General features: G+C 42.6%; 1 protein-coding gene across 1 annotated transcript; it reads left to right on the plus strand.

Annotated features, from left to right (window-relative positions):
* Positions 1–354: 354 nt before the first annotated feature.
* LOC124521222 (alpha-(1,3)-fucosyltransferase 10) lies at positions 355–19,770 on the plus strand. Its single transcript, XM_047092327.1, has 3 exons — positions 355–409; positions 7,917–8,752; positions 19,059–19,770. Exons 1-3 carry the CDS (start codon positions 355–357, stop codon positions 19,281–19,283), a joined length of 1,116 nt encoding a protein of 371 aa, XP_046948283.1. The 3' UTR covers positions 19,284–19,770.
* The last annotated feature ends 6,002 nt before the right edge of the window (positions 19,771–25,772 follow it).

Below are 25,772 nucleotides of genomic sequence, written 5' to 3' on the forward strand. Positions count from 1 at the left end.
TTCCTCCTCCTGCCCAACCATATTGGATGTCATTGTCCAGAGGTTTAAAATCTGAATTTGTGTCCTTGGTTTAAGTAATCACACACAGTACGTCAGGCCCCTGTTATACCAGAGCATGAATTCTAACCTGGAAGCAACTGTGCTGGGGGACGATGATTGACAACTTAAATCTGGACAATGGAGCTTTTGGACTCGGCCCAGAGGGGTCAACTCTGGCTTTCTCCAGCTGTGCCCCTTCATACAGGACGCGGAGTCCATAGGCTAAGGTCACGTTCTCACCTGTGGCCATAGAGCCCGTGCCTCCCCCTTAGAGGTCACACTCCAAGTACCAGGATCCCAGAATTCCCTGCCCCAATGGCCAAAGTGGAGCTCACTTCCAAAGCCCTCAGTGGCCACTTCTCTGTTGCAGGTATGCACCCCTGGGCTTCAAGATTGGTGAAGGGGTGACTACAAAGGTGTGGAATGTAAAAGAAAAGTTTTACACTGGATACTTGTTAAGCTAGATTTTATCCGAACTGCTCTAGTAGAGGAGAGAGACTTCAGTATAGAACTGAGCTCAATTCTGGGGCATCTGGGTGGCTCAGTCCATTAAATGTCCGACTGTGACTCAGGTCATGATCTCATGGTTCATGAGTTTGCACCCTGTGTTGGACTCTGTGTTATCAGCTCAGGGCCTGGAGCCTGCTTCAGATTCTGTGTCTCCCTCTCTCTCTGCCCCTGCTCTGCTCATGCTCTGTCTCTCTCTGTCCCCAAAAAATTAAAAAGCATTAAAAAAAAAAAGAACTGAGCTCAACTCTGAATACAACAAAGACTGTTGGGGATGTCTAGCCAACAAGCAGGGTGAGGCAGTCAGTGTGCGGAAGGTTACTAAGAGGACAGCAGGGGTAGGAAGATGTTTGCTAAACTGGCTTCAGGATTCATGTTGGAGGCAGGTCAAGGACTTAGACATCAGTTGTGGGGGATGAGGGACTTGGTTAAACATCAAGGGTGAGGAGGGGATTATCACCAAACCAACACGGCAGGATTCTTTGCCGAATCTGGGCTCTGGAGGCCGAGGGCAGGGCAGCCGGCCAAGGTTGTGACATAGTGAGAAGAGGGCTCAGAAGAGCCTGATTAAATTTGGTCAGAGAGGGAGTTTTTGTCAGGACAGAGCTTGGACTTACAGGTTCAGGTGTCCATGTCTGTGTCACAGGGTCCCTCATGGTGTGGCTCAGAGCCAGGGGCAGAAGGAAAAGGGGCCAGGCACCCTGGCGTTCCGGCTTGGAACCCTGAGGAATCTGAGAGGTCTCAGTTTGAACCTGACTGCCCAGCCACCGATTCTTTTGCAAGAGTCTAAAAGGCTGATGCCTGAAGGGATGGGGCAGAGATTGTCTGATGGGGACTCTCAGCTGAGCAACTCAGGAGCTTCTGGAGGCACCTGGACAGTGGGGGTGGGGAGGGGCAAGACCCAGGACAGGCCACGAGGGAGCCCCCCACCTCCCACCAAAGAGGCAGGGAAAATGGCGTCTCGCCTGGGGTGGTGCTGACTGAGTGGAAGGGAAAGCCTGAGGGGTTAGGTGAGGCTGTCTGCGAGCCAGGGAGAACCTTCCCCTTCTCTTTTCACCCTGTGCCAGGCCCCAGTGAGAATCACGGCCTATGGTAGAAAACGGTGTCGATTTTGAATACATGTTCTCCACATTTGGTGTGAACTGTGACTTTGCACATTAAAAAATATATATATCCATGAATGGGGGCGCCTGGATGGCTCAGTCGGTTGAGCGTCCGACTTTGGCTCAGGTCACGATCTGATGGCTCATGGGTTCGCACCCCACATCGGGCTCTGTGCTGACAGCTCTGAGTCTGGAGCCTGCTTCGGATTTTGTGTCTCCCTCTCTCTGCCCCTCCTCCACTCAACTCTCTTTCTGTCTCTTCCTCCAAAATAAACATTACAATTTCTTTTTAAATCTTAAAAGAAAATCCAGGAATGTATATATGTTAAGGTGGAAGGATAAAAGATCCAACACTCAGAATGATTTACAGGTGCTGAATGTTTAGGCATATGGTACTCTGGACCCCGTTTTTACTCTTGCCTCAGGCTCTGCACTGCCAGGAAGGGGCTGCAAAGTTGCTGACTGGCCTAGAGCACAGGCCCAGTTAGGGGGCGTGAGAAGTTTCCAGGCCCAGGGGCAGATGGACAGATGCCTGGTTGAACATGTGCGATTGAGAGAGGGCTACACGATATAGGATCGATAAGGGGCAGGTAGGACTCATGAAGAGAGGTGGTGGAGAAGAGGGGGAGAAGATGGGTCTAGAAGCTAGTGTGGGAGTGCTTGGAGTCCAGTGGCCTGCCCACACACCCCGACTGGGCTGGAACCAGGCCATCTGCAGAGGTGCATGTATGGCACCCCTCCTGCCTTTAGTTAGAATTTAGCCTGGGGTGATCGGGGTCTTTCCCAGGTGCCAGCACCACTCTTTCACATTAAAAAAAATTTTTTTACTGTTTATTTATTTTTGAGAGAGAGACAGAGCACGAACACGGGCGGAGGGTGGGGGTAACGCAGAGAGAGAGGAAGACACAGAATCCGAAGCAGGCTCCAGGCTCTGAGCTGTCAGCACAGAGCCTGACGTGGGGCTGGAACCCATGAGCCATGAGATCGTGACCTGAGCCCAAGTTAGATGCTCAACCAACTGAGCCACCCAGGTGCCCCGCTTTCACATTTGGAGTTAGCCCTCAGAACCTTAGAGAAAATACATGGCCTGATGGGGTTGTGTGGGTAAGTCAAGAAAGTTCACATGAAACGGCTTTAAAAATAGCAACAAACTACGCAAATTCTGGGTGGTAATATGTGGCCTAAATTGTTTTTCCCCAAGAGCTTTCCTATATTGAGGTATTCTTTGTGGGGCACACAGTTTTATGTTAGAGTTCTCTTTAAAAACAGGGATTACTAGGGTGCCTGGGTGGCTCAGTCGGTTAAATGTCCGACTTTGGCTCAGGTCATGATCTCACGGTTGGTGAATTCGAGCCCCGCTTCAGGCTCTGTGCTGACAGCTCTGAGTCTGGAGTCTGCTTCGAATTCTGTGTCTCCCTCCCTCTCTCTCTGCCCCTCCCCTCCACACACTCTGTCTCTCAAAAATGAATAAACGTAAAAAAACTTTAAAAGAAAATAAAATCAGGGATTACTTCTGGAGGACATTTTGAGGGGGCACTTTTCTTTTCCTAAATAAGGTATATGTTCTCCCCGAGCAGGCTAGGTTTAAGCCAGGTAATGTTTTGGTGGGGGTACCTGGGAGCACCACGAGCAAATCGTTCAAAAGAATCAAGCGTTGTAGTGGGGCCACTGATCTTTCCGGTCCTTTAGCATTAGCCAGTCGGAAAATTCTGCTCCCCACTAGAGGTTTCAGCTCCAGATAAATGATTCAAACTTCGTTAGTAGAGTGCGGCTAATAATACGTGTTGCCTTCTGTTTTCACCAGTCTGGGTAGGAATAACAAAAAAAGAGTTTGTGTGCTTGCAGAAGGAAAGGAGCACATAAACATATCATAAAGTATAGTCAGTCTTCTGCTTGTCTGCCACTCCAAATTCAGCCTCTGCAGTTAGCAATCTGGCACCATTTGCCAGCATTAATTTGATTCCATTTGTATTCCAAGTTGCAATTCCCTTTACAGTGCACTTTAGTGCTTAAGATCTATTTGTCAGCTGTTATTTAAGGGAGCGAATAAATTTTTCAGTATGCAGTAAACGCAAAATAACCCAGAGAAATGAAAGTTTGAAGCCGAAGTTGTTAAATGGGAGAGCCAGTGAAGAGGACTGTGTAAAACTCGTGAGCTAATGGCAGGCAAGTTAGTCATGTTTTTATGGATTTGCCATAGTTTAATTGACTTTGATTTCTTTAAACGTTCCAACTCTTGGGGCGCCTGGGTGGCTCAGTTGGTTAAGCATCTGACTCTTGATTTCTGCTCAGGTCACTATCTCACAGTTCGTGGGTTTAAGCCCTGAGTAGGGCTCTGTGTTGACAGTGTGGATCCTGCTTGGGATTCTCTCTCTCTCTCTCTCTCTCTCTCTCTGCCCCTCTTCTGTTCACACACTCTGTCTCTCTCTCTCTCTCTCAAAATAAATAAATAAACTTAAAAAAATAAGGAATGTTCCAACTCTTGTTGTAGTGGGTATTGCCCTAGAGTTGGAGAGAAGTAAGGAACTCAGTTGTTTCCTGAGCCACCTATAGAAATTGTTCAGTATCATCATTCATATTCTATATATTTTTTTATGTTTATTTATTTCTGAGACAGAGACTGAGCATGAGTGGGGGAGGGGCAGAGGGAGAGGGAGACACAGAACCAGAAGCAGGCTCCAGGCTCTTGAGCTGTCAGCACAGAGCCTGACGCAGGACTTGAACTCACAAACCGTGAGATCATGACCTGAGCCGAAGTTGGATGCTCAACCGACTGAGCCATCCAGGCGCCCCATCATTCATATTCTAGACCATGATATCCTCAGTGAAATACGGTGGACCCTTGAACAATGCAGGTGTTAGGGGCACCACACCCCACACAGTCGAAAAATCTGTGTCTAACTTTGGAACCCCCAAAACTTAACTACTACTAATAGTCTGCTGTTTGCTGGAAGCCTGAAGGATAATATGAACAGTCAGTTAACACATATTTTGTATATTATATGTATCATATACTGTATTCTTACAATAAAGTTAGCCAGAAAAAAAGAAAATGGTATTAAGAAACACATAAAAGAAAATACATTCACACTATTATACTGTGTTTGTTGAAAACAAATCCACAGGTAAGTGGACCCACAAAGTTCAGGTCTGTGTTGTTCCAGGATCAGCTGTAGTTTAGGGCTTTTATGGTTCTTATTTCAGTCTTCTTGAGTGTTGACCATCTGAAGCTGTAGGTTTAGGGAAGGAGCTCACTGGGCAAAATGCCATCTTTTTAAAAATCTTCCCCAGAGAATTTTAGTGTGGAAGAATCTGATTAAAAGCCTACTTTAATATGATTTTGTGTGTGTCTGTTGTGTATGTGTTTTAGGGAAGTAGCTAGGAAATACTTTTTAAGGTAAAAAAATAATGGGAAATGTTTCTGGAAAGTTAGGTCCCTTTAACTTTCCTCTCTGTTAAAAAGGTTTTCCCGCACTTTTAAAGATGGCGTCACTCCTACAAACTAAACAATTCAGATGGATGTCCTAGAACCTCACACTCTCGTTTTTCAAAAGCCATGTTCTTTTTTAGAGCATGAACATACATGGATGTATGTTGCTTAGATTCCGCAGGCTTGTTTTACTACTAAAGATTGCATATGCACGGAACCCCGTACTCTTCTCGCCTTCCTTCCTTTATCAGGGTTCCAGTAGAACTTGGCTACCGAGCCGGCAAGCCCTCGTTACAGTGAACGAATGGCAAGCCCTCCCAGTTACAGTGAATGAAGGGTTCATAATTGCTACCAGTCTCAAGTCCCATTCATGTTACGAATACAATCTGAGTGGACCTAGAAACTGGCCACAGAAAGATCTAGACAGAGCTGTTTTTGGTGCCTGTTACCCTTAACTGATGTGGAAGAGCAGAGATGATGCTCAGGCCATCTCCGTTCTCTGGAGCACAGGAGGCAGGCGTTGTGTCCTGCTGCTGTCCTGTCCTTTGGATCTTTGCCATGGCACAGCCAGGGCGAGGCAAATAAAGAGTCACCTGCGTGCCATATAGCAGCAGCCTCCAGCCACTGCTGGCACCAGCCACTCACTCAAGACACCTGTGCCTGCCCCCCTCCTGAGTTAAGTGTGGACCCACTTCTGTTCTAATCATACGCCACCAATCTTAATCTTGTATCTTGATCACTGTCTCTGACTCCTGTGGATTGGACTCCAATTCTTCTCTCCCAGTTAAACAGCCTTGATTCCTGTTATGCCTTCAGCGGAAACTTAATGCTCTAACTCAAGTTCCTGGGTTCCTGGTCCTGTTGACCAGCAACCACTTCATGTGCGAATGGCCTTTCTTCTCAAATTTTCTACTCTTTCACATCTTCAAGTTTATCTGTTAACTTTTGCTGACCACCTGACTCTACGTGTCATTAAATTCCCGGTGTGTATGTAGGTGAGCATTCTTTTTTGTTTTTTAATGTTTATTTATTAATTTTGAGAGACAGAGAGACAGAGCGTGACAGGGGAGGGGAGGGGCAGAGAGAGAGAGAGAGAGAGGGAGACACAGAATCCGAAGCAGGCTCCAGGCTCTCAGCTGTCAGCACAGAGCCTGATGTGGGGCTCGAACCCACAAACCGTGAGATCATGACCTGAACCTAAGTGGGACGCTTAACCAACTGAGCCACCCAGGCACTCCTTCATTCTTTTTTTTTTTTTTTATGTTTATTTATTTATTTATTTTGAGAGAGCACAAGTAGGGGAGGATCAGAGAGAGAGATAGAGAGAGTTCCAAACAGGCTGTGCACTGTCTGTGCCTGACATGGGGCTCAAATGCACCAACTTTGAGTTCATGACCTGAGCCAAAATCAGGAGTCAAACGTTTAAACAGCTGAGCCACCTAGGCGCCCCTATTCTTTTTGATGCTAAAGGTCAAATATGGCAAATGCCAAGTAAACAAATACATAATCATTTTTTTTTAATTTATTTATTTTGAGAGAGAGGGAGAGAGAGAACAAGTGGGGGTGGGGCAGAGAGAGAGAGGAAGTGAGAATGTCTCAAGCAGGCTCTCCGGCTGTCAGCACAGAGCCCATCATGGGTCTTGATCTCATTAACTGTGAGATCATGACCTGAGCCGAAGTCAGACGCTTAACCGACTGAGCCACCCAGGCGCCCCAATCTTACTTGATCTTTAATTGTTTACAAGCCTTTCGTGATTAAATGACTTCTCCTTGCTGTAGTGTTGGCACCAAAGAGTATATACTTATTTGAGAGAGTGTGTACCAGCATTAAACAATTTTTATGAATTCTACTAGAGAATATGTTTTGTTCCTCTGGAAGCATTTATTTGGGCTTTTTTTTTTTTCCCTGCAGATAGATTTTTTTTTTTTTTTTGTGCCATTTCCTTACATTTAAAAACTCAAATCAGGGGCCACAAAATCATCAGTGTCAGCAACACTTAGAAATTCTGTTACATATTGTGGTATTGTCTTAATCCTTTCTCAGTTATAGAAATAACTTCTTCCTGATTGAGTCTCCATCCACAATGTCAGGAAACAACTGCTTACCACATCCATCACTTCTGTCTGCACAGGATCGTGTTTCAAAGGTTTCCCAATTAATCCTGTGGAAGTTAGAATCACTCATAATTATAATCCTGTTATGCCTTCTTTATTTCTTGATGTGCTTGTTAATTAACGTCCATCCTGCAGTGGTCTGTAGCATGGTGCTATTATTGGCTGTTTTGTCTTTAAAAGCCTCTTTTCTACCATTTGGACTAAGATTGATTCACTGTACTTTGTTGAAATCGATCATTTTAGATCAAAAAAAAATCTATACCATATATTCATTCTGGCTACTTTTGCGTGATTTCACTTTTTTTTCAGTCCATCAATGCCAAGCTGGTTGCTTACCCCTTTTTGGCTTCCTTTCTCTTGCTCTTTTCTTTTTTAAGAACTGTCTATCTCTTTCTTTCTCCCGCCCTCTCTGAGACAACACCCCTGGGGAGAAAAGCCAATTGGCAGAGGCAGCAGAATAAATTCTGACTTCAGAACCAGGCTACACACTAGTCCCCTTTCTCTTTTTATAAAATCAGGAAGAGGGTCCCTCTGCTTGGTGATCCTCCCCCTGAACAGTCTCTAGGGTGACAGCGTCATGACGGACTGCGAGGCACTTTGCAAGCGCTGTAGCGTCCTTCGTTATAGCCTCAAACTCCTCTGTATTCTAATCTCACCAAGTAGACTCCAGACGAGCACTAAAATTCTTGCGCACATACTAACGTTTTCTTTTCTTCTTTCAGGCACTGACTTTAACATAGATAGCTTACCTCTGCCTCGGAAGGCCCATCACGACTGGGCCCTTTTTCACGAAGAGTCTCCGAAAAATAATTACAAGCTCTTTCACAAGCCAGTCATCACCTTGTTCAACTACACTGCCACATTCAGCCGACATTCCCACTTGCCACTGACCACCCAGTACTTGGAGGGCGTAGAAGTCCTGAAGTCACTCAGATACCTGGTCCCTTTGCGGTCCAAGAACATCCTTCGAAGAAGACTTGCTCCACTGGTGTATGTCCAGTCAGACTGTGACCCGCCATCAGACAGGGACAGCTATGTTCGAGAACTGATGACTCACGTTGAGGTGGATTCCTACGGTGAGTGTTTACGAAACAAGGATCTCCCTCCACAGCTAAAAAATCCAGCTTCCATGGATGCTGATGGCTTTTATAGGATCATTGCACAGTATAAGTTTATCCTTGCCTTCGAGAATGCGGTGTGTGACGACTACATCACTGAGAAGTTCTGGAGACCTCTGAAACTGGGGGTGGTCCCTGTGTATTATGGGTCCCCCAGCATTGCTGACTGGCTCCCAAGTAATAGAAGTGCTATTCTCGTGTCTGAATTTGCTCACCCTAGAGAACTGGCAAGTTACATCAGACAACTGGATCATGACGACAGACTGTACGAGGCCTACATAGAATGGAAGCTGAAGGGTGAGGTCTCGAATCAGCGACTTCTCACAGCACTCAAGGAACGGAAGTGGGGAGTACAAGACGTCCACCAGGACAACTACATCGATGCATTTGAGTGCATGGTGTGCAGCAAGGTGTGGGATAATATCCGGCTTCAGGAGAAGGTGAGAGAATCAAGGTTTGGCGAAGAGGCTCTAGGAGAGCCATCTTGATGGCTTCTGACATTTTGCATCCTTTTTTAAAAAAAAGTTATTATTATTATTATTATGTTTTAAAGTTTATTTATTTTGAGAGAGAGTAGGAGGGGCAGAGAGAGAGGGAAAGAGAAGAGAATCCCAAGCAGACTCTGTACTGTCAGCACAGAGCCCGACACGGCACTCAAACTCAACAAACCACAAGATGGTGACCTGAGCCAAACCCAAGAGTCAGATGCTTAACAGACTGAGCCACCCAGGCGCTCCGCCATTTTGTATCCTTCTGTAGCGGCCCCTTCGTACTCCTCTTCATTCCCATTAGAGAGACCAGGCTCTGCAGGAAGGTGAATATTTCATTCTTCTCCTTTCAAGACTTCATTCCTCATGAAATTTTCTAGTCCTGTCCTTCTTCCCGAAGGCCTTAAACTCCCCTTTATTGTTTCTTCTGAAGGACACCATGCTGCAGGTGCTGGGCAGTGATAGAAGCAGGCTACAGGAGAGGGAAGAAAATAAAATATGGGAAAGTTCTAAATCTCATCCACATTGTCAGGTCTTTAACTTTTCCATCAGTGGTCTGATTTCTGTCAGACTCCTTACACGTTTGCCTCACAGGCTACTGCTTGGAAACTTATTTTCATTTCACATGTGCAATCTAACACCTTTCTCTCTCTCTCTCTTTCTCATTCTTGCTCTTTCTCTTTCCGGCACATGCTTATTAATATAGAGAAAATTTTCAAATGATGATGGATGACCCTTAAAATATTTCTTTTTCTTAAACTATTATAGAGGCGCGTGTGTGGCTCAGTCGGTTGAGCGGCCGACTTCGGCTCAGGTCATGATCTCGCGGTCCATGAGTTCGAGCCCCACGTCAGGCTCTGTGCTGACAGCTCAGAGCCTGGAGCCTGTTTCGGATTCTGTGTCTCCCTCTCCCTGACCCTCCCCCATTCATGCTCTGTCTCAAGAATAAATAAACGTTAAAAAAAAAAAAGTTTTTAAACTATTATAAAGAAATTTCTTAGTAATGTCTTCAGATTTCTTGATGCTCTTAACATTTGCTTGCTTTACTTATTTATACTGGGAATGGTCTCACTTTATATATAACTAAATTTGTTAGAAGGTACTTTATTGAAAGAAAGAGAAAGATTAGTTTAATTTACCTTTGAAATTAAAAGAGAGTGGTGCCCAGGTGGCTCAGTCAACCCCTAAAAGTCAGCCAACTTTGGCTCAGGTCATGACCTTGCGATTCATGGTTTCGAGCCCCGTGTTGGGCTCTGTGCTGACAGCTCAGAGCCTGGAGCCTGCTTCGGATTCTGTGTCTCCCTCTCTCTCTCTGCTCCTCCCCTGCTCACACTCTGTCTGTCTGTCTCTCTCTCAAATAAATAAATGTTTAAAAAAATTGAAAAAAAAAAGAAATTAAAGAAGAAATGAGATGGCCCACTTATACTATACTACTTGGCCATCACTCATCAGTCCCTTGTCCTACTCCCATATACACGTAATGTTTCATCTAAGTTCTCTGGAGGCAAACAATTTTTGTTAAATACTGAAATGTTTATTTTGGACAGCGTATTAATTTCAGGTCAGACATAAACCTGAACAGTTTGTTGAATTATTTTTGTGTATTGTATAGATAAGGCTCTCATATGCGAAATGTGTGTATTTTTAGACAAATTTTAAAATATTTGAAAGATTATTTTCCTCATTTTAACTAGTATGAAAATTTAAATTGTTTTATCTGGTTTTATATAACAAAGATTTATTCATAAAATCATTTCTGTTAAGCCAAGTGACTTGGTTGCTGCACGAACAGTATTACATCATCCTTCTCAGAGAATGCATCCTGACTGGCAACGACTTCCTCTTTGACCTAAGTTACAGGGCCACGTTACAGCAAAACCCAAAATCTGCACACTGCAGAAAACGTGAAAAAGTAGAGACCACATTAATTACCCATGCCATCCTAATTATTTATTCTGAAAGTCTGTTAAAGCAGAAAACAGAACTTCTGAGGGTGGTGATTTGCCCGGGGCTGCCGATCAAGATCCGTGCCAGGCTTGGACATGACAGTCACAGAAAAGCAAAGAACCCCACAAGCCCTAACTGTGTCCGCACCTCACAGACGCCCTTTTGGAATGATTGCTGGGGACTGGAAGAGAGCGCATGACGACGTTGGTGGATAGCTTTGTAAAAGTTATAGGAAAATGTGTATATTCCTGCGTTTCCAAAAAAACAGCTAACTGTGGTATTTCCGAGTGCCTGAAGGTGATGTAATTACATGTCCTTCTCTTTGGAGTCTTTGAAGAAAAGTAGATGGAGTAGGCTGTCCTTTGGCGTGTTCTTATTCCTCCCCGAGAAGTGGTCAGTGAGGATGATTAAAAGGCTTTGCTTGCATTTCAATGGATGCGCTACAGTTCTCAAATGCTAATGTGCTCATTATTGAAAAGCAGAACAAAATGTACCGTGAAAGTAAATTAAAAGGGTATTAAGACTAGTTCTTTACACTGGCATTTATTCATTTGTTTTACAAGATTTGTTACAGCTTCCATATGCCATGCCTTAAAGTAAGCTGCTTATATATGTTTCTTCACTTTTTCTCTTTCAGCCAAAGAAAAGCTAAAAGAAATAATTTGATTTCCTCTGACTGATTATTTTTCATCTTGTGGCTGGCAATAATTTAATCATTGTATTTGGATGTAGAAACTACCGTAAGAATATCAAACGTATCTCCCCTTTCTCTACTCTGCTTCTCCCCTGCTCTCCCTCCACACAGACCTAGTGAGTTATCTATTGCTGTGTGAATAATAATGTCACAGACTTAGTGGCTTAAAAACCACACATATTTATCATCTCACGGTTTCTTGTGGGTTAGCTCATGGCTTAAGTGGGTCCCCCGGAAGCCTGCAATCAAAGTATCAGTCAGGGCCGGGTGTTCACCCGGAGGCTCAATTGGGGACAAGTCTGCTTCTAAACTCGCATGCTTGTTGGCAGATTCAGTTCTTAGAGGCTGTAGGACTGAGGGCTTCAAGTTGCTTGTTGGCTGGAGGCCGGAGACTGCCCTTGGCTCTGAGAGGCCACTACATTCCTCGTCCATGCGGGCTTCCCCAGCATGGCTGCTTACTTCCTCAAAGCCAGCAAGGGAGTGAGAGAGTTCAGCAAGATCAGTGCTGCAACCAGCATATATGATCATGTACACACAATCACATACATTCTCTCACCTTTGCCATATTTTATTGGTTAGAAACAAGTGAAGATACCTTGCACGCTCAAGAGGAAAGGAATACAAGGGCATGAATACCAGGAGGCAGAAATCACGGGGGCCATCTGGAGTCTGTCCACCACACCTGTTGAATCTGAGTAGGCTTGTTCTCTATGGTGTTTGCTTTATTTACCCCATGTAGGGGGAAGTCTTTCGGTATTGACTTGACTTTAGTCTGTAAAAGAACATTTACCGATACACCATCCTGTCCTCAAAAAGGCCATAATAGGGGAGACAGCATATAATCGTCAGAGATCTAACTTCACAGGGGATAAGCTTTTAAAAAGTTAGCTTTGAGGTATAATTGATATACCATAAACTGCACATATTTAAAATGCGTGGTTTGATTAGTTATGACCTATACCTGTGAAACCATCACCCCAATCAAGATGACAAACATTTCTTTCCTCCCCAGGACATGAGTTTCCTCATGTCCCTCTTTAATCTATCCTCTCTCCACCCCCTTTCTCAGGCAGCCACACATCTGCTTTTTGCCACTTCTGACAAAGAAGCTAAGGCACTTTTCTAGAATTTTATGTAAATGGAATCCTGTAATGATTCTCTTTTGTGTCTGGCTTCTTTCTATCCACATGATAATGTTGACATTCATCCACAACACTGCGTATCAACAGTTCCTTTCTCTTCATTGTTGAAGTTCGCACATGCCAAAATGGCCTTATCCATTCAGCTGTTGATGGACATTTGAGTTGTTTTCAGTTTCTGGCTATTACAAAATAAAGCTGCCTCGAACATTCACGTACAAGTCTTTGCGTGGACGTATGTTTTCATTTGTCTTCTATAAATACCTAGGCGAGGAATGGCTAGGTCATATGGTAGATGTCTGTTAAACATTTTGAGAAATTACCAGATTGTTTTCCAAAGTTACTCTGTCGTACATCCCCACCAGCATTGCATGGGAGTTGCATTCATTAACAGTCGGTGTGGTCAGTCATAGTTTTTGCCATTTTGCTGGGTACGTAGTGGTATCTCACTGTGATTTAATTTACATTTCTCAGCAACTAATGATTTTGAGTATCTTTTAAATGGCTTATTTGCCATCAATATCTTTGGCGATACGTCTCTTCAAATCTTTGCTCATTTAAAAAAGATTGAGTTATTCTTGTTATTCTTGAGTGGTGACAGTTCTTCATATATTTTGAACAAATAACAGATGTTTTCTTCCAGTCTTTGGGTTGTTTTTCCATTTTCATAACAGTGTCTTTTAAGGTGTAAAAGGTTTTAATTTTGATGAAGTCCAGCACATTTTTTTCTTTTATATTTGTGTGTTTTGTGTCCTATATAAAAATATTTGTGTAACCCAAGGTCACTAAGATGTGCTTCTGTTTTATTCTAGAAATGTTGTGGTTTTAGCTTTTACACTTGGGTCTGTTTTCCACTTAGAGTTAATTTTTGTAATGCAGTGTGGTGTAAGAGTTGAGGTTTGTATATTTGGATGTCCAATAGGATTGACACCATTACTGGAAAGATTATTTTTTCATGATTGAATTACCTTGTTGTTTTTTTCTAAACTCAATTGGCCATATATATATATATATGTTAATTTCTTGGCTGATCAATATGTCTGTATTTAAGTACTGTAGCTTCATAATAAGTGTTAAAATGAGATAGTGTCAATCTTCCAACCTTGTTCTTTTTCAAAATTATTTTCACCATTTTAGGTCTTTTGCTTTAATATATAAATTTTAGAGTCAGTTTGCCAATTTATATGAGAATGCTTGATAGCATTTTCATTGTGATTGTGTTGAATGTAAGTATCAATTTTGGGAGAATTGACAACAATATTGAGACATTTAACCCATAAGAATGATATATCTATCCATTTAAGTCTTCTTTAATTTCTCTAGACATTATTTTGTAATTTCTTGTGTACAGGTTTTTTTATAACTCTTTACTCAAATTTATCACTAAGTAGTTCACATTTTTTGATACCATAATAAATGATATATTTTTTTAAACTATATATTCTGATCATTTGTTGCTGGTATATAGAAAAAAAATTGATTTTGTATGTTGACTTCATAGACTGCAACCGTGTTCATTACACTGATTAGTTCTGGTATCTTTTTAAAAGATTTCTTAGGATTTTTCTACATAAATGATCATGTCATTTATAAAAGAAGATGATTTTATCCCCATCTCCAATCTATTTGCCTTTTATTTCTTCCCCTTTTCTCCTTTACTGTACTAAGACCTTCATTATAACTTTGAAGAGTACTGTTGGGACCATAGTTCCCCATCATAGAGAGACTTGTTCTTCATCATTGTCTCATCATTGTTTTTCATCATCGTTTATGATATTAGCTGTAGGATTTTGGTTGATGCCCTTTATCAAATTGAGAAAGTTTCCTTCTGTTCTTACTTTGATGAGAATTTTTTATCATGAGTGGATATAGAATTTGTCAAATGATTTTCTGTCTCCATTGAGACAATCATGGTTTTCCTTCTTTATTTAATGATGAATTACAGTGATAATTTTCAAGGCTAAATGACCTTGCTTTCCTGAGATAAACTTCACTTGGTTATATTATCCTTCTTATTTATTGTTGGATTTGAATTGTTAAAATTTTGTTAGGAATTTTTGCATCTATGTTCATGAGGTAGACTGGTCCATGTTTTTCTCCCAGTGCCTTGGCTAGTTTTCATATGTGGTAATGCTGCTCTCATGTTCCCTCTGCTCGTGTTTCCTGAGTTTGTGGAGATTTAGTATTATTTTTTCCTTAACTGTTTGTTGAATTTACCAGTAGGCCATCAAAGTTTTTTCCTTGTAGGAAGGTTTTTAAGTATAAATTGAATTGTTTTAATAGACATAAAGCTGTTCCTGTTATTCATCTCCTTTTGAGTGAGCCTTGGTAGATTGTGTCTTCTAAGGGATTTTTTTTTCATATTCTCCAAGTTGTCAAATTGACTAGCATACCATTGTCAGCATTCCTTTATTCTTTCAATATCTGTACTATTTGTATGTCACCTCTGTCATGTCTGATATTAAGTTGTGTCTTTTTTTCATGATTAATCTACACAGAGATTTATCCATTTCATTGAGCTATTCAAATAATTAGCTTTTGATTTCATTATTTTTTCTTTTGTTTTATATCTTAATTATTTCTGTTCCTTATTTTAATTTTTCTTTTTTAATTTTATTTATTTATTTAATATAATTTATTGCCATGTTGGCTAACATACACTGTATACAGTGTGCTTTTGGTTTTGAGGGTAGATTCCTGTGGTTCATCGCTTACATACAACACCCAGGGCTCATCCCAACAAGTGCTCTCCTCAATTCACCCTCTCCCACCATCAACCCTCAATTTGTTCTCTGTATTTAAGAGTCTCTTATGGTTTGCCTCCCTCTCTGTTTGTAACTCTTTTTTTCCTCTTCCCTTCCCCCATGGTCTTCAGTTAAGTTAATTTTTCTTAAATTGGACTTAATTTGCTCATTTTCAAATTTAAGGTAGAAACTTGGGTCATTGATTTGAAACCTTTATGCTTTCATAATATACGTGTTTACTGCTATAAAATTCCTCTAATCACCGCCTGAGCTACCTCCTACAAATTTAGGTTATTGTGTTAATGTTAATTCAGCTTAAAATATTTTCAGTCTTCTGCCCTGCTACCAGTCTCCTTCCTGAGCATCTGATGGAGGTCCATGGAAAAGAGCTTTTGAGTGGATTTGAACTCTTCCTTTGTGTCTGGGACTCCTAGGTATTCCAAACTGGCATGAAAACCCATACTTCACCTTTAAGAATTTGTTTAAAAATGTAACTCGGGGCACTTGGGTGGCTCAGTCGGTTAAGTGTCCAACTCTTGATTTTGGCTCAGGTCATGATCTCGCGGATGGTGAGATCGAGCCCTGCATCCCTGTCAGCACAGAGCCTGCTTGGGATTCACTCTCTCCTCTCTCTCTGCCTCTCTCTCTCTCTCTCTCTGTCTGTCTCTCTCTCTCAAAATAAATAAGTAAACATTTTTAAAAAATGTTAACTGATTTCTTATTACCTGTTGGTATGACGACCACCACTTTCTCCTGTGTTCTGTCAAAGGTTAAACAAATCGTGTATCCATCTCTCCCTGGAGGGGCTTGTCACTCTGGAATTTGGTTTACCTGGTTCCTGTGTGATTTCGGTTCCCTGATGGCCTCAAGGAAAGTTGTGAATTTAGATTACCTGACTTTGTCCTTATTGTTAGAATAGGAACCATGTTCTCTTTGGAAGCAAAATATTTGTTAATCATACTTTAGAAACAGCTTGTTTTTCTGCCCAGGACCCCAGCTGGAAAGGCAATTTGGGATGCTGAAACTTAGTCGCTTCCAAAATGTCATAACTATTTCATCAGACACACTTCCTTCAGGTCATACTATGAACTATTTCTACAAGAACACTAGAGTTAAGAGTCCATTTCATAAGATTATTTTCTTTGTGATATCCCCTCAGATGGAACTTTATCCTACACTGCTGAAAGGACTTTTGAGTGGGCAGGCACGCAAACAGATATCAGTACTGGCTTTCTCATATAAACAGTGACGCAGCACCAGGGTTGGGAAGGCCATCCAATGGTATGTGGTCAGTATGGCTACCAGCTGACTGGTTCTAGCATCACGAACAAGCCGTCTGCTGGTTATCTTGGAACACTTCCGGTGCTGGCGATTGCATCATTTTTCAGGGTAGCCCATTTTATCTTTTGTTAGTTTTGACAGTTATATGGTTCTTTCCTTTGAACCCGGACTTTGCTTTCTCTAGTCCATTCTTAGTTACCTGCTTCTGACTCTTTAGTTCAATGGGATGTAGCCTCGCATCTCCACATGTTAGTCAATAAATATGAGCGGTGACCTTTCAAAAGTTTGCATCCTCCTTTCTTGATTCTGTTCTGCTCTTGCTTCAAATACAATCTCTGACCAACCATGATCCCTCACTAAAGTAACCCCAATTTTGAGCCCACCTCTAGTTTTCTGGGGGAAAAAAATGTATTGCTATTCAGACTTCCCAGCTTTTAAGTCTTAGCATTTCCTAATGGTTTGCTGTTTGGATTTGTGTTCTGGGTCTCTGTGCTGTGTTGTCTTGGTAAAGAAATCTTGCCCTAGTTCCAGACCCTTTTAAGCCAAACTGCATGGTCATTTGTCAGTGGTCCTCAAGAGTAGAGAGGTATATCCTTCACTCTCTTCCAAACATGTTAATGCATTCTTCAACTTAGAGTCCCTTCAGATGCTTAAAGGAAGCTTTATATGCATTCTAGGTCATCTTTTTTTCGGGCCACACCCTAGTATCTTCTCCTGTGCTTCCTATGGGAAGTTTAACAAAAAAGGGAATATGTTGATTCAACCACAGGTAGGCACCCAAATTGTTATATTTCCAAATTGGTTTTTCTACTCTGCTTTCTAAATTTGTGTTGGATGAGAATTCTAATTATTACAAACTCAATACATTATAAACCCTGTTATCTTCACATTAAAAAATTTTTTTGGAAAAAGATACACATGCACATAGCTCAAAGTATTAAATAGTTCTGCAAAGTTAGTTTAAAAAAAAAAAAGAGCAGCCTTTAAGTTACCCCTTTTCTCCCTCCCCAGGAGCAATCTCTTACCACCACACTTAGCTTTTGCCCAATGTTTCTAACTAACATGCCGATACACTAATTTTTTGATGTTTAAAAAAAGGGACCCTGAGAGCTCCCCTGCCCAGCATTTGAGGATTTTCCTTTCTTATCTTTTTCTATTGCGGGGACACCTCTATTTCTTGCATGCTTTCTCCCTTTTCCCGAGTTTGCGCTTCTGATTGATCCTGCCCTTGGACAGCTTCTCGAGAAGGGGTACGTGAGGATGTCTGAAATGTCTTCATTTCACTCCAACGTGTAAGCCATAGTTTCGCTGAGTGTAAACTATCAGTTTTCCTTAGAATGTGGAAGGCATTTTGCATCGCCTTTTAAAAAAAAAAACTTTTACTTTTGAAATGATTTTAAATTGGCGGAAGAGTTACAAAGATGGTACAGAGGTCCTGAACGCCCTTCACCTGGCCTCTCCTGTTGTTAACATTGCACATCATGACATGATAACGTGTCAGCGCTTAAGAAATTAACGTTGGCACACTGCGATTAACTCACCTGCAGACTTTAGTCGTATTTCACCCGTTTTTCCACCAACATCCTTTGTTCCAGGATTAAATCCAAGATACCAGATTGAAATGAGCTCTCGTGTGTCCTTGGTCTTCTCCAAACTGTGACAGTCGTTCAGGTTCCTTATTTTTAATAACTTTGATGCTTTTAAAGAGTACTGGCCAATGTAGACTGTCCCTCCATGGGTTTGTCTGATGTTTTCTCCTGTTAAAACTTGGATTATGGATTTGGGGGAATAATATCGCAGCGGTGAAAGGGCCCTTCTCATCGCACCTTGTCAGAGGGGTGTGTGACATCAACCTGACCTATTACTAGTGATGTTAACTTTGATCAGTTGGTTTAAGGCGATACCTGCTAGGTTTCCTCCGTGAGCTTACTGTTTTTCCCTTTCCATTAAGCAGGTTGCTAAGTCCAGGTCATGCTCGACGGGAGGGGGATTGATCTTCACCTCCTCGAGAGAGGAATATCACACCATTTGCAGGCATGAGTTAAAACCACCACAATAATGAATAAATATTTCAGGGGAGATATTTTGAGGCTACGCAAGTATTCTTTTTCTTCCCTAAAGGTTTACGCACTAATGTTAACATTCAACGGTTAGTCTCACCATCGCTTTTTAACCTCCAGTGTCCCTGTCAAGAAATCTATAACCATCCTAACTCCTGATCCTCAGAATTAGACTTTTCCAGTCAGGGAGGTGGCCGAATCTCTCCCTTCTTTTCTGTGTTCTGAGGTTTCATAAAAATATTTGCCAAGAGACTATTTGTTTTGCTGGGGAGTGACGATACTTGCCTTCAAAGGAAAAGTACGTGTCGGGTGCTGTTGTCGTGAGGCAGGAACATCGGACTTGTTTTTCCTTATCATCTATTTTGAATTCTTTTTTTCTTTCTCCCGATGCAGGGCTTACCACCCAAAAGATGGAAGGCAGAAGTTACCCACCTGAGCTGCCCGGAGCCCACAGTGTTTGCTTTCTCACCTCTGGCTCCGCGTTGGAGCTCTCTGAGGGAGATGTGGATACCAAGCTTTGAACAGTCCAAGAAAGAAGCCCAGGCACTAAGGTGGCTGGTTGATAGGAATAAAAATTTTTCAGCTCAAGAGTTTTGGGCCCTCGTGTTCAAGGACTAATTTCTACCAGTATCACAGCGCTATGGACTAGGGGGTTCTCTTGAGCTTTATTTTCTAGGTTGCCTTAACACTCGAATACAGTCGCTACTTTGTTGACTGTCCTTCAGGATAAGGATTGATTGCTGTAGTTCTCATAATGAGCCCTCTCAGCTAATGGATATGAATTACCCTTAGGGGTCACCTCTGTATTTTTTATACTAAAAAAGTGAATATGTCGTATGGACACTGGTCACCTTCAGTTTCCACGTCTGGACGGATGTACCTGCTGCCTTTTGTGGACGTCCAGCTAATGCGGAGTGAGTGCTTTCCTCGCCGCAAGCGAGGCGGAGGGTGGAGCTGTGGATTCTTGACACTCACCTCACTGTCTGCGGTTTATTAGTATTTGGCAAGCCCGGTGTCCCGATGCTAAGCATGAACATGAAATGCATTAGAACTTGGCAATGAGAGATTCCATCTGTTGGTTTCCAGGGATGTAAGTGAGTAATAAAAGCTGTGTGAATTTTATCGGCTGTTTACTCTCAAGTCAGAAGAACATACGCATGCCTGCCTTCTCCTTACTCTCACTACCTCTCTTTTCTTCTTTCCACCTTGCCCTGTGTCCTTCCCCGCTCGCCTCCCTAACTGGAATGTCTTAGGAAGACCTGCCTTCTCCTCGTGTATTTTGAACGGTGAGATGTTCTCAATTGTCTCTCACTCTGCAGAGCAGAATAATAATCATATGATCCAGGCGGTACACCCTGTTCGTTTCCATCAGCGTGAGAGTGGAAGTGAATGCCCCCAGGAACCCCAGTTGTGTTGAAGGTGATTTGTTTTTTCTTAGGATGATACAATAGTGGGCAGCCCCACTGGTTTGTAAATGTCCCTTATCATTTCTGATCCCGTCACAGAGAAGGTTCAGCTCTCCTGGCGGGATCATCCACTAGAGCTCCGTGAAAGACCGGGAGAAAACACTGGCTCACATTTTCTTCCCGTGTGATGGTGGGGAGGCTTTTAGAGGATACTATAGCCCGTTGCCACCCAACGTGTCATGGCTTTGGTGCTCTTTATTGTGGAAAGGCCCAAGCCACAGAGGACAGTAAGAGTCCCTGACACTCATGTCCCCAGTGTGGCACACGGGCAAAACTTAGGGTGGCTCCTGTGGTACCAGCTCCCCTTTATCCCAAGCCAGTGCCTTTACATGCCATCCGTGAACAGGCTCTTCCGTATGTAGTGCTCTAAGTGCGGCCTGAACCAATACATTCTAAGAAAGGTCACATTGCTATTTGGGAGAAGGTGTCTATGACTGGGTCCCTCTCCATCCCAGCACGGCCATGAGCTGAATATGATTTGGTACAAATCTCTTCCCTCCTTGGGCCTTAGTTTTTGTCCCTAAAAAGAAGCGATTGGGCTGGTCACTGAAGTTCTTTTCTGTGTCACGTTCTTTGTTTATCAAAATGAAGGCATTTAGATTTGAAGATGTTTTCACTAAGGCAGTAACAAACCATTTGGAGCCTCTGCATGGTTTTAAAGGGAAGAACACTCTTTGGAGGAAGAAGCATCCTCTGTGGGTAGTGTTAGGGATAGAAAGTAGTTTATCTCTGCCATCTTTTCTGATAATATCCAAAGGGAAAGTCTTGGAAAGGGCAATTGTTTGTTAAAGGACCAGATTTTAAATTGTATATTAAATGAGTTTTGTTGTTGCTGTACTCTTCAAAGAAAGCCCAGGATGTGATTGGTGCCTCTGGGGAGTTATTACCAGAGAGCTTCAGTTCTCCATAAATGCCTTCAACTAATGCCCAGTGTTCATATGCTGCACGTATGTTTTAAAGCTCAACGTTGCGTGTAGTTTTGTTCTATCTTGTTTCTTCATCAAGACTCCATAGATAAAAGTCTCCCTAAACTTTTCAGAAATACGTAGCCCTCAACAAATTTAGTGAAATGAATAATTGACCATTTAGCATGGTCTAAACATTTTGCGGAGGAAGGGGTCTAAGGAGAGGGAACTCCATGGGATTGAAAGTGAGGTGTGTTTTCGAAGAAAATAAATTAGGAGTTCTTTGGGACTCTTTGAATACCCATAGATTTGAGACTTTATTGTTGTTGTTTGTTTAGCATATGTGTCGTGTGTGATAATTGCTGTCATGGAGTGAGAGGCATGTCCCCGCTGTAGCAGGATTCTCATCTGCAAATGGGGAGCTGTGCATTTTTGAGGTCCATGCAGGCCCCCTCAGTACCATTCTATCTGTTGATCCTATCAGACCACACCCTTCTCTTTACCTCAGTGTCTCCATTTTGAACTACGATTAAGAAAGAGTCCTGTCTCACAGGGCTGCTGTGAAGGACTCTGTGCAGTGCAACATTCTGTTCAATGCATCAATACATTTTGCTTGGTTTGTTCTCAAAGACTGTTTTTCAAAGTGATATGACAAGATGGATAGAAGCCTTTTCAGAAACGTTGAAAAGAAGGCTTACCAATGCAAGTCAGTAGTCTTCAGAATCTTCTTGTGGAAAGGTATCTTTGATCTTTGATCATGTAGCAAATATAAAATTTCAGAACCCGAACGCCGACTGGCTTATTTGTTGCTGTTAAGGACTAGATTCTGGTGACTAGAACATCAGTTAAGATTATTACCGTTATCAGTAACAGATTGAACGCACACAGTGTTCTAGGCACTACTCAGAAGTGAAAGACAAGCAAAAATGAGCATCATTCCTTCTGAGTCACACATTGTATATTACATGTAGAACAATCTAGTATCTACAGAACACTACATGAATCCAAGCACAGTGCCGGCCTGAACTTGAGATGCCCAGTGTAATACTGTGCATCTAAGAAAGTCATTAGTGTGCTCATAATTCCTGCTAAAGAGGACAAGGCATTAGGGGAATCTGATGTAGAGTTAATTTTCAGTGAATGATGTTGATTATCTAAAGCAACATGGGTACAGTTCTGCATAAATGACATATGTCTTTCTTGGAATCATCAAGATATAGGTTGTGGAAGTTCACAGGCTGAGAATAATGGTGGTTAGTTTATGTTTCAAGTGGCTTTGCAATCCTGAATATCCTAGGAAGACTTTTCTTACCCTTCTTTAGGGAATTTCCTTTTTTGTTTTCCCTTTTGTTGTTGTCATTAGTGATACTGCCTTTACTGCATAATTCTAACATCAACATATATCTTTATTTTCTTCTGATTACAGAAATTAAAATGCCTGAAAAACTTGGGATATAGAATTACGAGCTGTGACTCTAGAATAAGAAAACCGGTTTTAGTCCCCACTCTCCAGTACCCCATCTGTATTACCTTGGCCAAGTTATTTGGCATTCTAAGCTTCAGTTTGCTCACTGGGAAAGCTTATTACAGGTCAGCCTCTCTGTGAGCTTGTTGTGAAGGGTAAGTGAGCCAGAATTCATCTTCACTGCACAAATGCTCGCTGTCGTTGTTACAGCTATGTGTGGCCATCAGCCTTTGCGAAGACCTTGACTGAGATTCGTGCAGAACAAAGGCATTGGTAATGATAGTGTCAGCAGTGGTACCCTTCTGTTTGTCATTTAGTTATTTGGTACACATGGATTGTTAGGAGACAGGCATTGTGTTCGGCACCTCAGCGGATGTGAATTAGGCACGGGAGAGCGGTGTGAAGGGGTCTGGGTAGGGACCGAGAGGAATGCTCAAATTGTACTGTCTCTCCCCTCCATGGGATTTCTGATGGAGTTTTATACAACGCTCCTAATAGCATAATGGGAATCGAACAACCTCTTTAGGGTAGCTGTGCAAACCCAACGAAACCCAGTGCAGGGGCTCCTGGGTGGCTCAGTCGGTTGAGTGTCTGACTTCGGCTCAGGTCATGACCTCACGGGTTCGTGAGTTCGAGCCCTGCGTCAGGCTGTCTGCTGTCAACGCAGAGCCTACTTCAGATCCTCTGTCTCCCTTGTCTGTGACCCTTCCGGCTCGTGCTCTCCCTCTCTCTCTCTCTCAAAAATAAACAAACATTAAAAAATATATTTAAACCCAGTGCAATGATGTCTGGCAAAAGCCTTTCAATTTTGCAGTTCTCAGTCTTGAGGGGAGCCTGTTCAATGTGCCCATACCAAGAGAGGAGGGAAAGGTGACCAGGTCTGGAAGTTCTGCCTCTCTTACTTATTAACTGAAAAACAAACAAACAAACAAAAACAAAACAAAAAACAAGAAAGAGGAGGAACCTGCTCAGGACTTCTGAGAGACAAGCCCTGTTTTGTTCGTCGTATGTTACTGATGCTAGAATATGAGTGCAAAGCACGGGAGCTCACTGTTTAGTCACAGGAACCTCTCTTGCTAATAGATTTGGCCCATCAATCTCCTGGGTCTAACCCGTTAAATTAATGACCCCATTGATGGTGGTGGTGGGATTATTAAGGAGATGGGCAAGGGGCAGAGGTGTGGAGAGGAGCAGAAGCGCCTCTCCATGATTTTTGTCATCTCAACTTATTGGGCTTAACAGCCAAGCCTGTGGTCATTTGGGGATGTGGCTGCATCCCTAAGGGGTGTGACCAGCCGTGATGGACGGGGACCTCCTTTCACCTTCCTGAGGCTTCTTCCCAGATAGCTACCCTTGCTCCTTTGTGTCCCCTTGGAACCACGGACATGAGAAGTTCAGCTGTTGTCTCTGAAACCTCTGAAATGAATCAGAAGGGGACACCGATTGGGGCGCCTGGGTGGCTCAGTCGGCTGAGCATCCGACTCTCGATTTCGGCTCAGGTCTTGATCCCAGGGTCGTGCCTTGCGGTCGGGCTCTGCACTGAGCGTGGAGGCTGCTTGAGATTCTCTCTCTCCCTCTGCCTCTTTCCTCTGCTCACTCTCTCCCTTTCCCTAGAATAAAAAATAAAGGAAACAAGAACTACACACTGCTAAATGCCTCCAAGGGTGTTTTGAACATTAGGTGAAAACTTGATTCCCTATTTTATTTCTCATGCAAACCACGGCCACATCATCCAACCTCGTTCACCAGAGGAGGTCACACGATCAGCCTGAATAGGCCACTATGGACACTTGGAATTTTACTTTCATACACAACTTCATTTTCAAAAAACGGGCCGAGTGGGTAATTGAAGAAACTTGGAGACCATCAGGGTGGGTAGGGGGTGATATGAATGGTTTCGAGGCAGGGGCATTATCTTATCCCAGGAGACTTTGAAGTCAGCCTAATGTAAGTTGCTTCTATATACAGCTCAACATGACCGTGGGCACGTATCTGGTGAGTCGCACCCAGAAAAAGGCAGTTTTATTTAAGAATGTCCTTGATGAAGCAGTAAAAATGATTAATTTTATTAAACCTTGATCTTTGAGTACACGTCTTTTTAAGATTCCGTGTGACAAAATGGGGAGGTATCCGTAAATCACTTCTGCACCTCAGAGCGCAATGGGAATCGCAAGGGAAAGCACTTGTGTGCTTGTTCGAGGTGTGAACCGATTTAACAGCTTTTGCCTGTAATTCCATCTCTACTCAAAAGAGCATCTGGCAACCTACGGCTATCCGGGCTTGGGTTTTTGTGCGTCAGCTGCATGAACACAAAGTGAGCCTGTCACTTTAAGAAAGCTGATGGATGTTGTTGCCCATGATAACATTTCAGCTTTTGAGCGCAAGTTAGGATGTGCTTGATTGGTGGTGATATTAACAAACGCTGCGTTTGACATTGCCTGAAAACAGAGATGATGATGTGTCAGAGTGTTTTTAGTTTATTAGTTTGTTTTTATAATTCTAAGAAAGGAAAAGATGGTGTCAGGTACTGGAGAGAGAACAATTTTTTAAAAATTAAATTAAAAAAATTTTTTTTTAGTTCAAGACTTCCGTAAGTGAAAATGGAACTTCCAGTGGGAGAGTTTTTAAATTATTGATTACTTACTTGCAAATTGGGGTAAATAGGGGTGCCTGGGTGGCTCAGTTGGCTAAGGGTCCTACTCTTGATTTCAGCTCAGGTCATGATCCCATGGTTTGTGGGACCGAGCCCTGCATCAGGCTCTGTGCTGACAGCACAGATCCTCCCTGGGATTCTCTCTCTCTCTCCATCTCTTCGCCCCTCCTCTGTCTGTGCTTTGTCTCCCTCAAAATAAATAAATAAACTTAAAAAAAGAAAGAAAGAAAATTGGGGTAAGATAAAAAGTATGAGAGGTTTCATTGAGGGAAAAGAAGCCTTTGTTATTTAAGTCAGAGACAACAAAAAATGTATTAAGGAACAGGAAAAATAGTTTAAAAATAAATTTAAAAAAATATCGTTACTTGGGTGACTCAGTGTCAGTCTGCCTGGAATTTATTAATGTATTGAATACATTTTTTTAATGTTTATTTATTTCTGAGAGAGAGAGAGAGAGAGAGAGAGAGAGAGAGAGAGAGACAGAGACAGAGCACGAGCAGGGGAGGGGCAGAGAGAGAGGGAGACACAGAATCCCAAGCAGGCTCCAGGCTCTGAGCTGTCAACACAGTGGGGCTCGAACCCACAAACCACGAGATCATGACCTGAGCTGAAGTTGGA

Source organism: Lynx rufus, unplaced genomic scaffold, assembly GCF_022079265.1.
Source record: "Lynx rufus isolate CCGP_SWC_20201006 ecotype Redwood Valley unplaced genomic scaffold, mLynRuf1.p SCAF_3, whole genome shotgun sequence".
NCBI classification, from domain to species: Eukaryota; Metazoa; Chordata; class Mammalia; order Carnivora; family Felidae; genus Lynx; species Lynx rufus.

Bases quoted from the DNA above. Each gene is read 5' to 3' on its own strand.
- LOC124521222 (XM_047092327.1), top strand. From the start codon at position 355: ATGGCCAAAGTGGAGCTCACTTCCAAAGCCCTCAGTGGCCACTTCTCT. The intron at 410-7,916 runs GTATGCACCCCT...TTCTTCTTTCAG, and splicing joins TGGCCACTTCTCTGTTGCAG to GCACTGACTTTAACATAGAT. The intron at 8,753-19,058 runs GTGAGAGAATCA...CTCCCGATGCAG, and splicing joins ATATCCGGCTTCAGGAGAAG to GGCTTACCACCCAAAAGATG.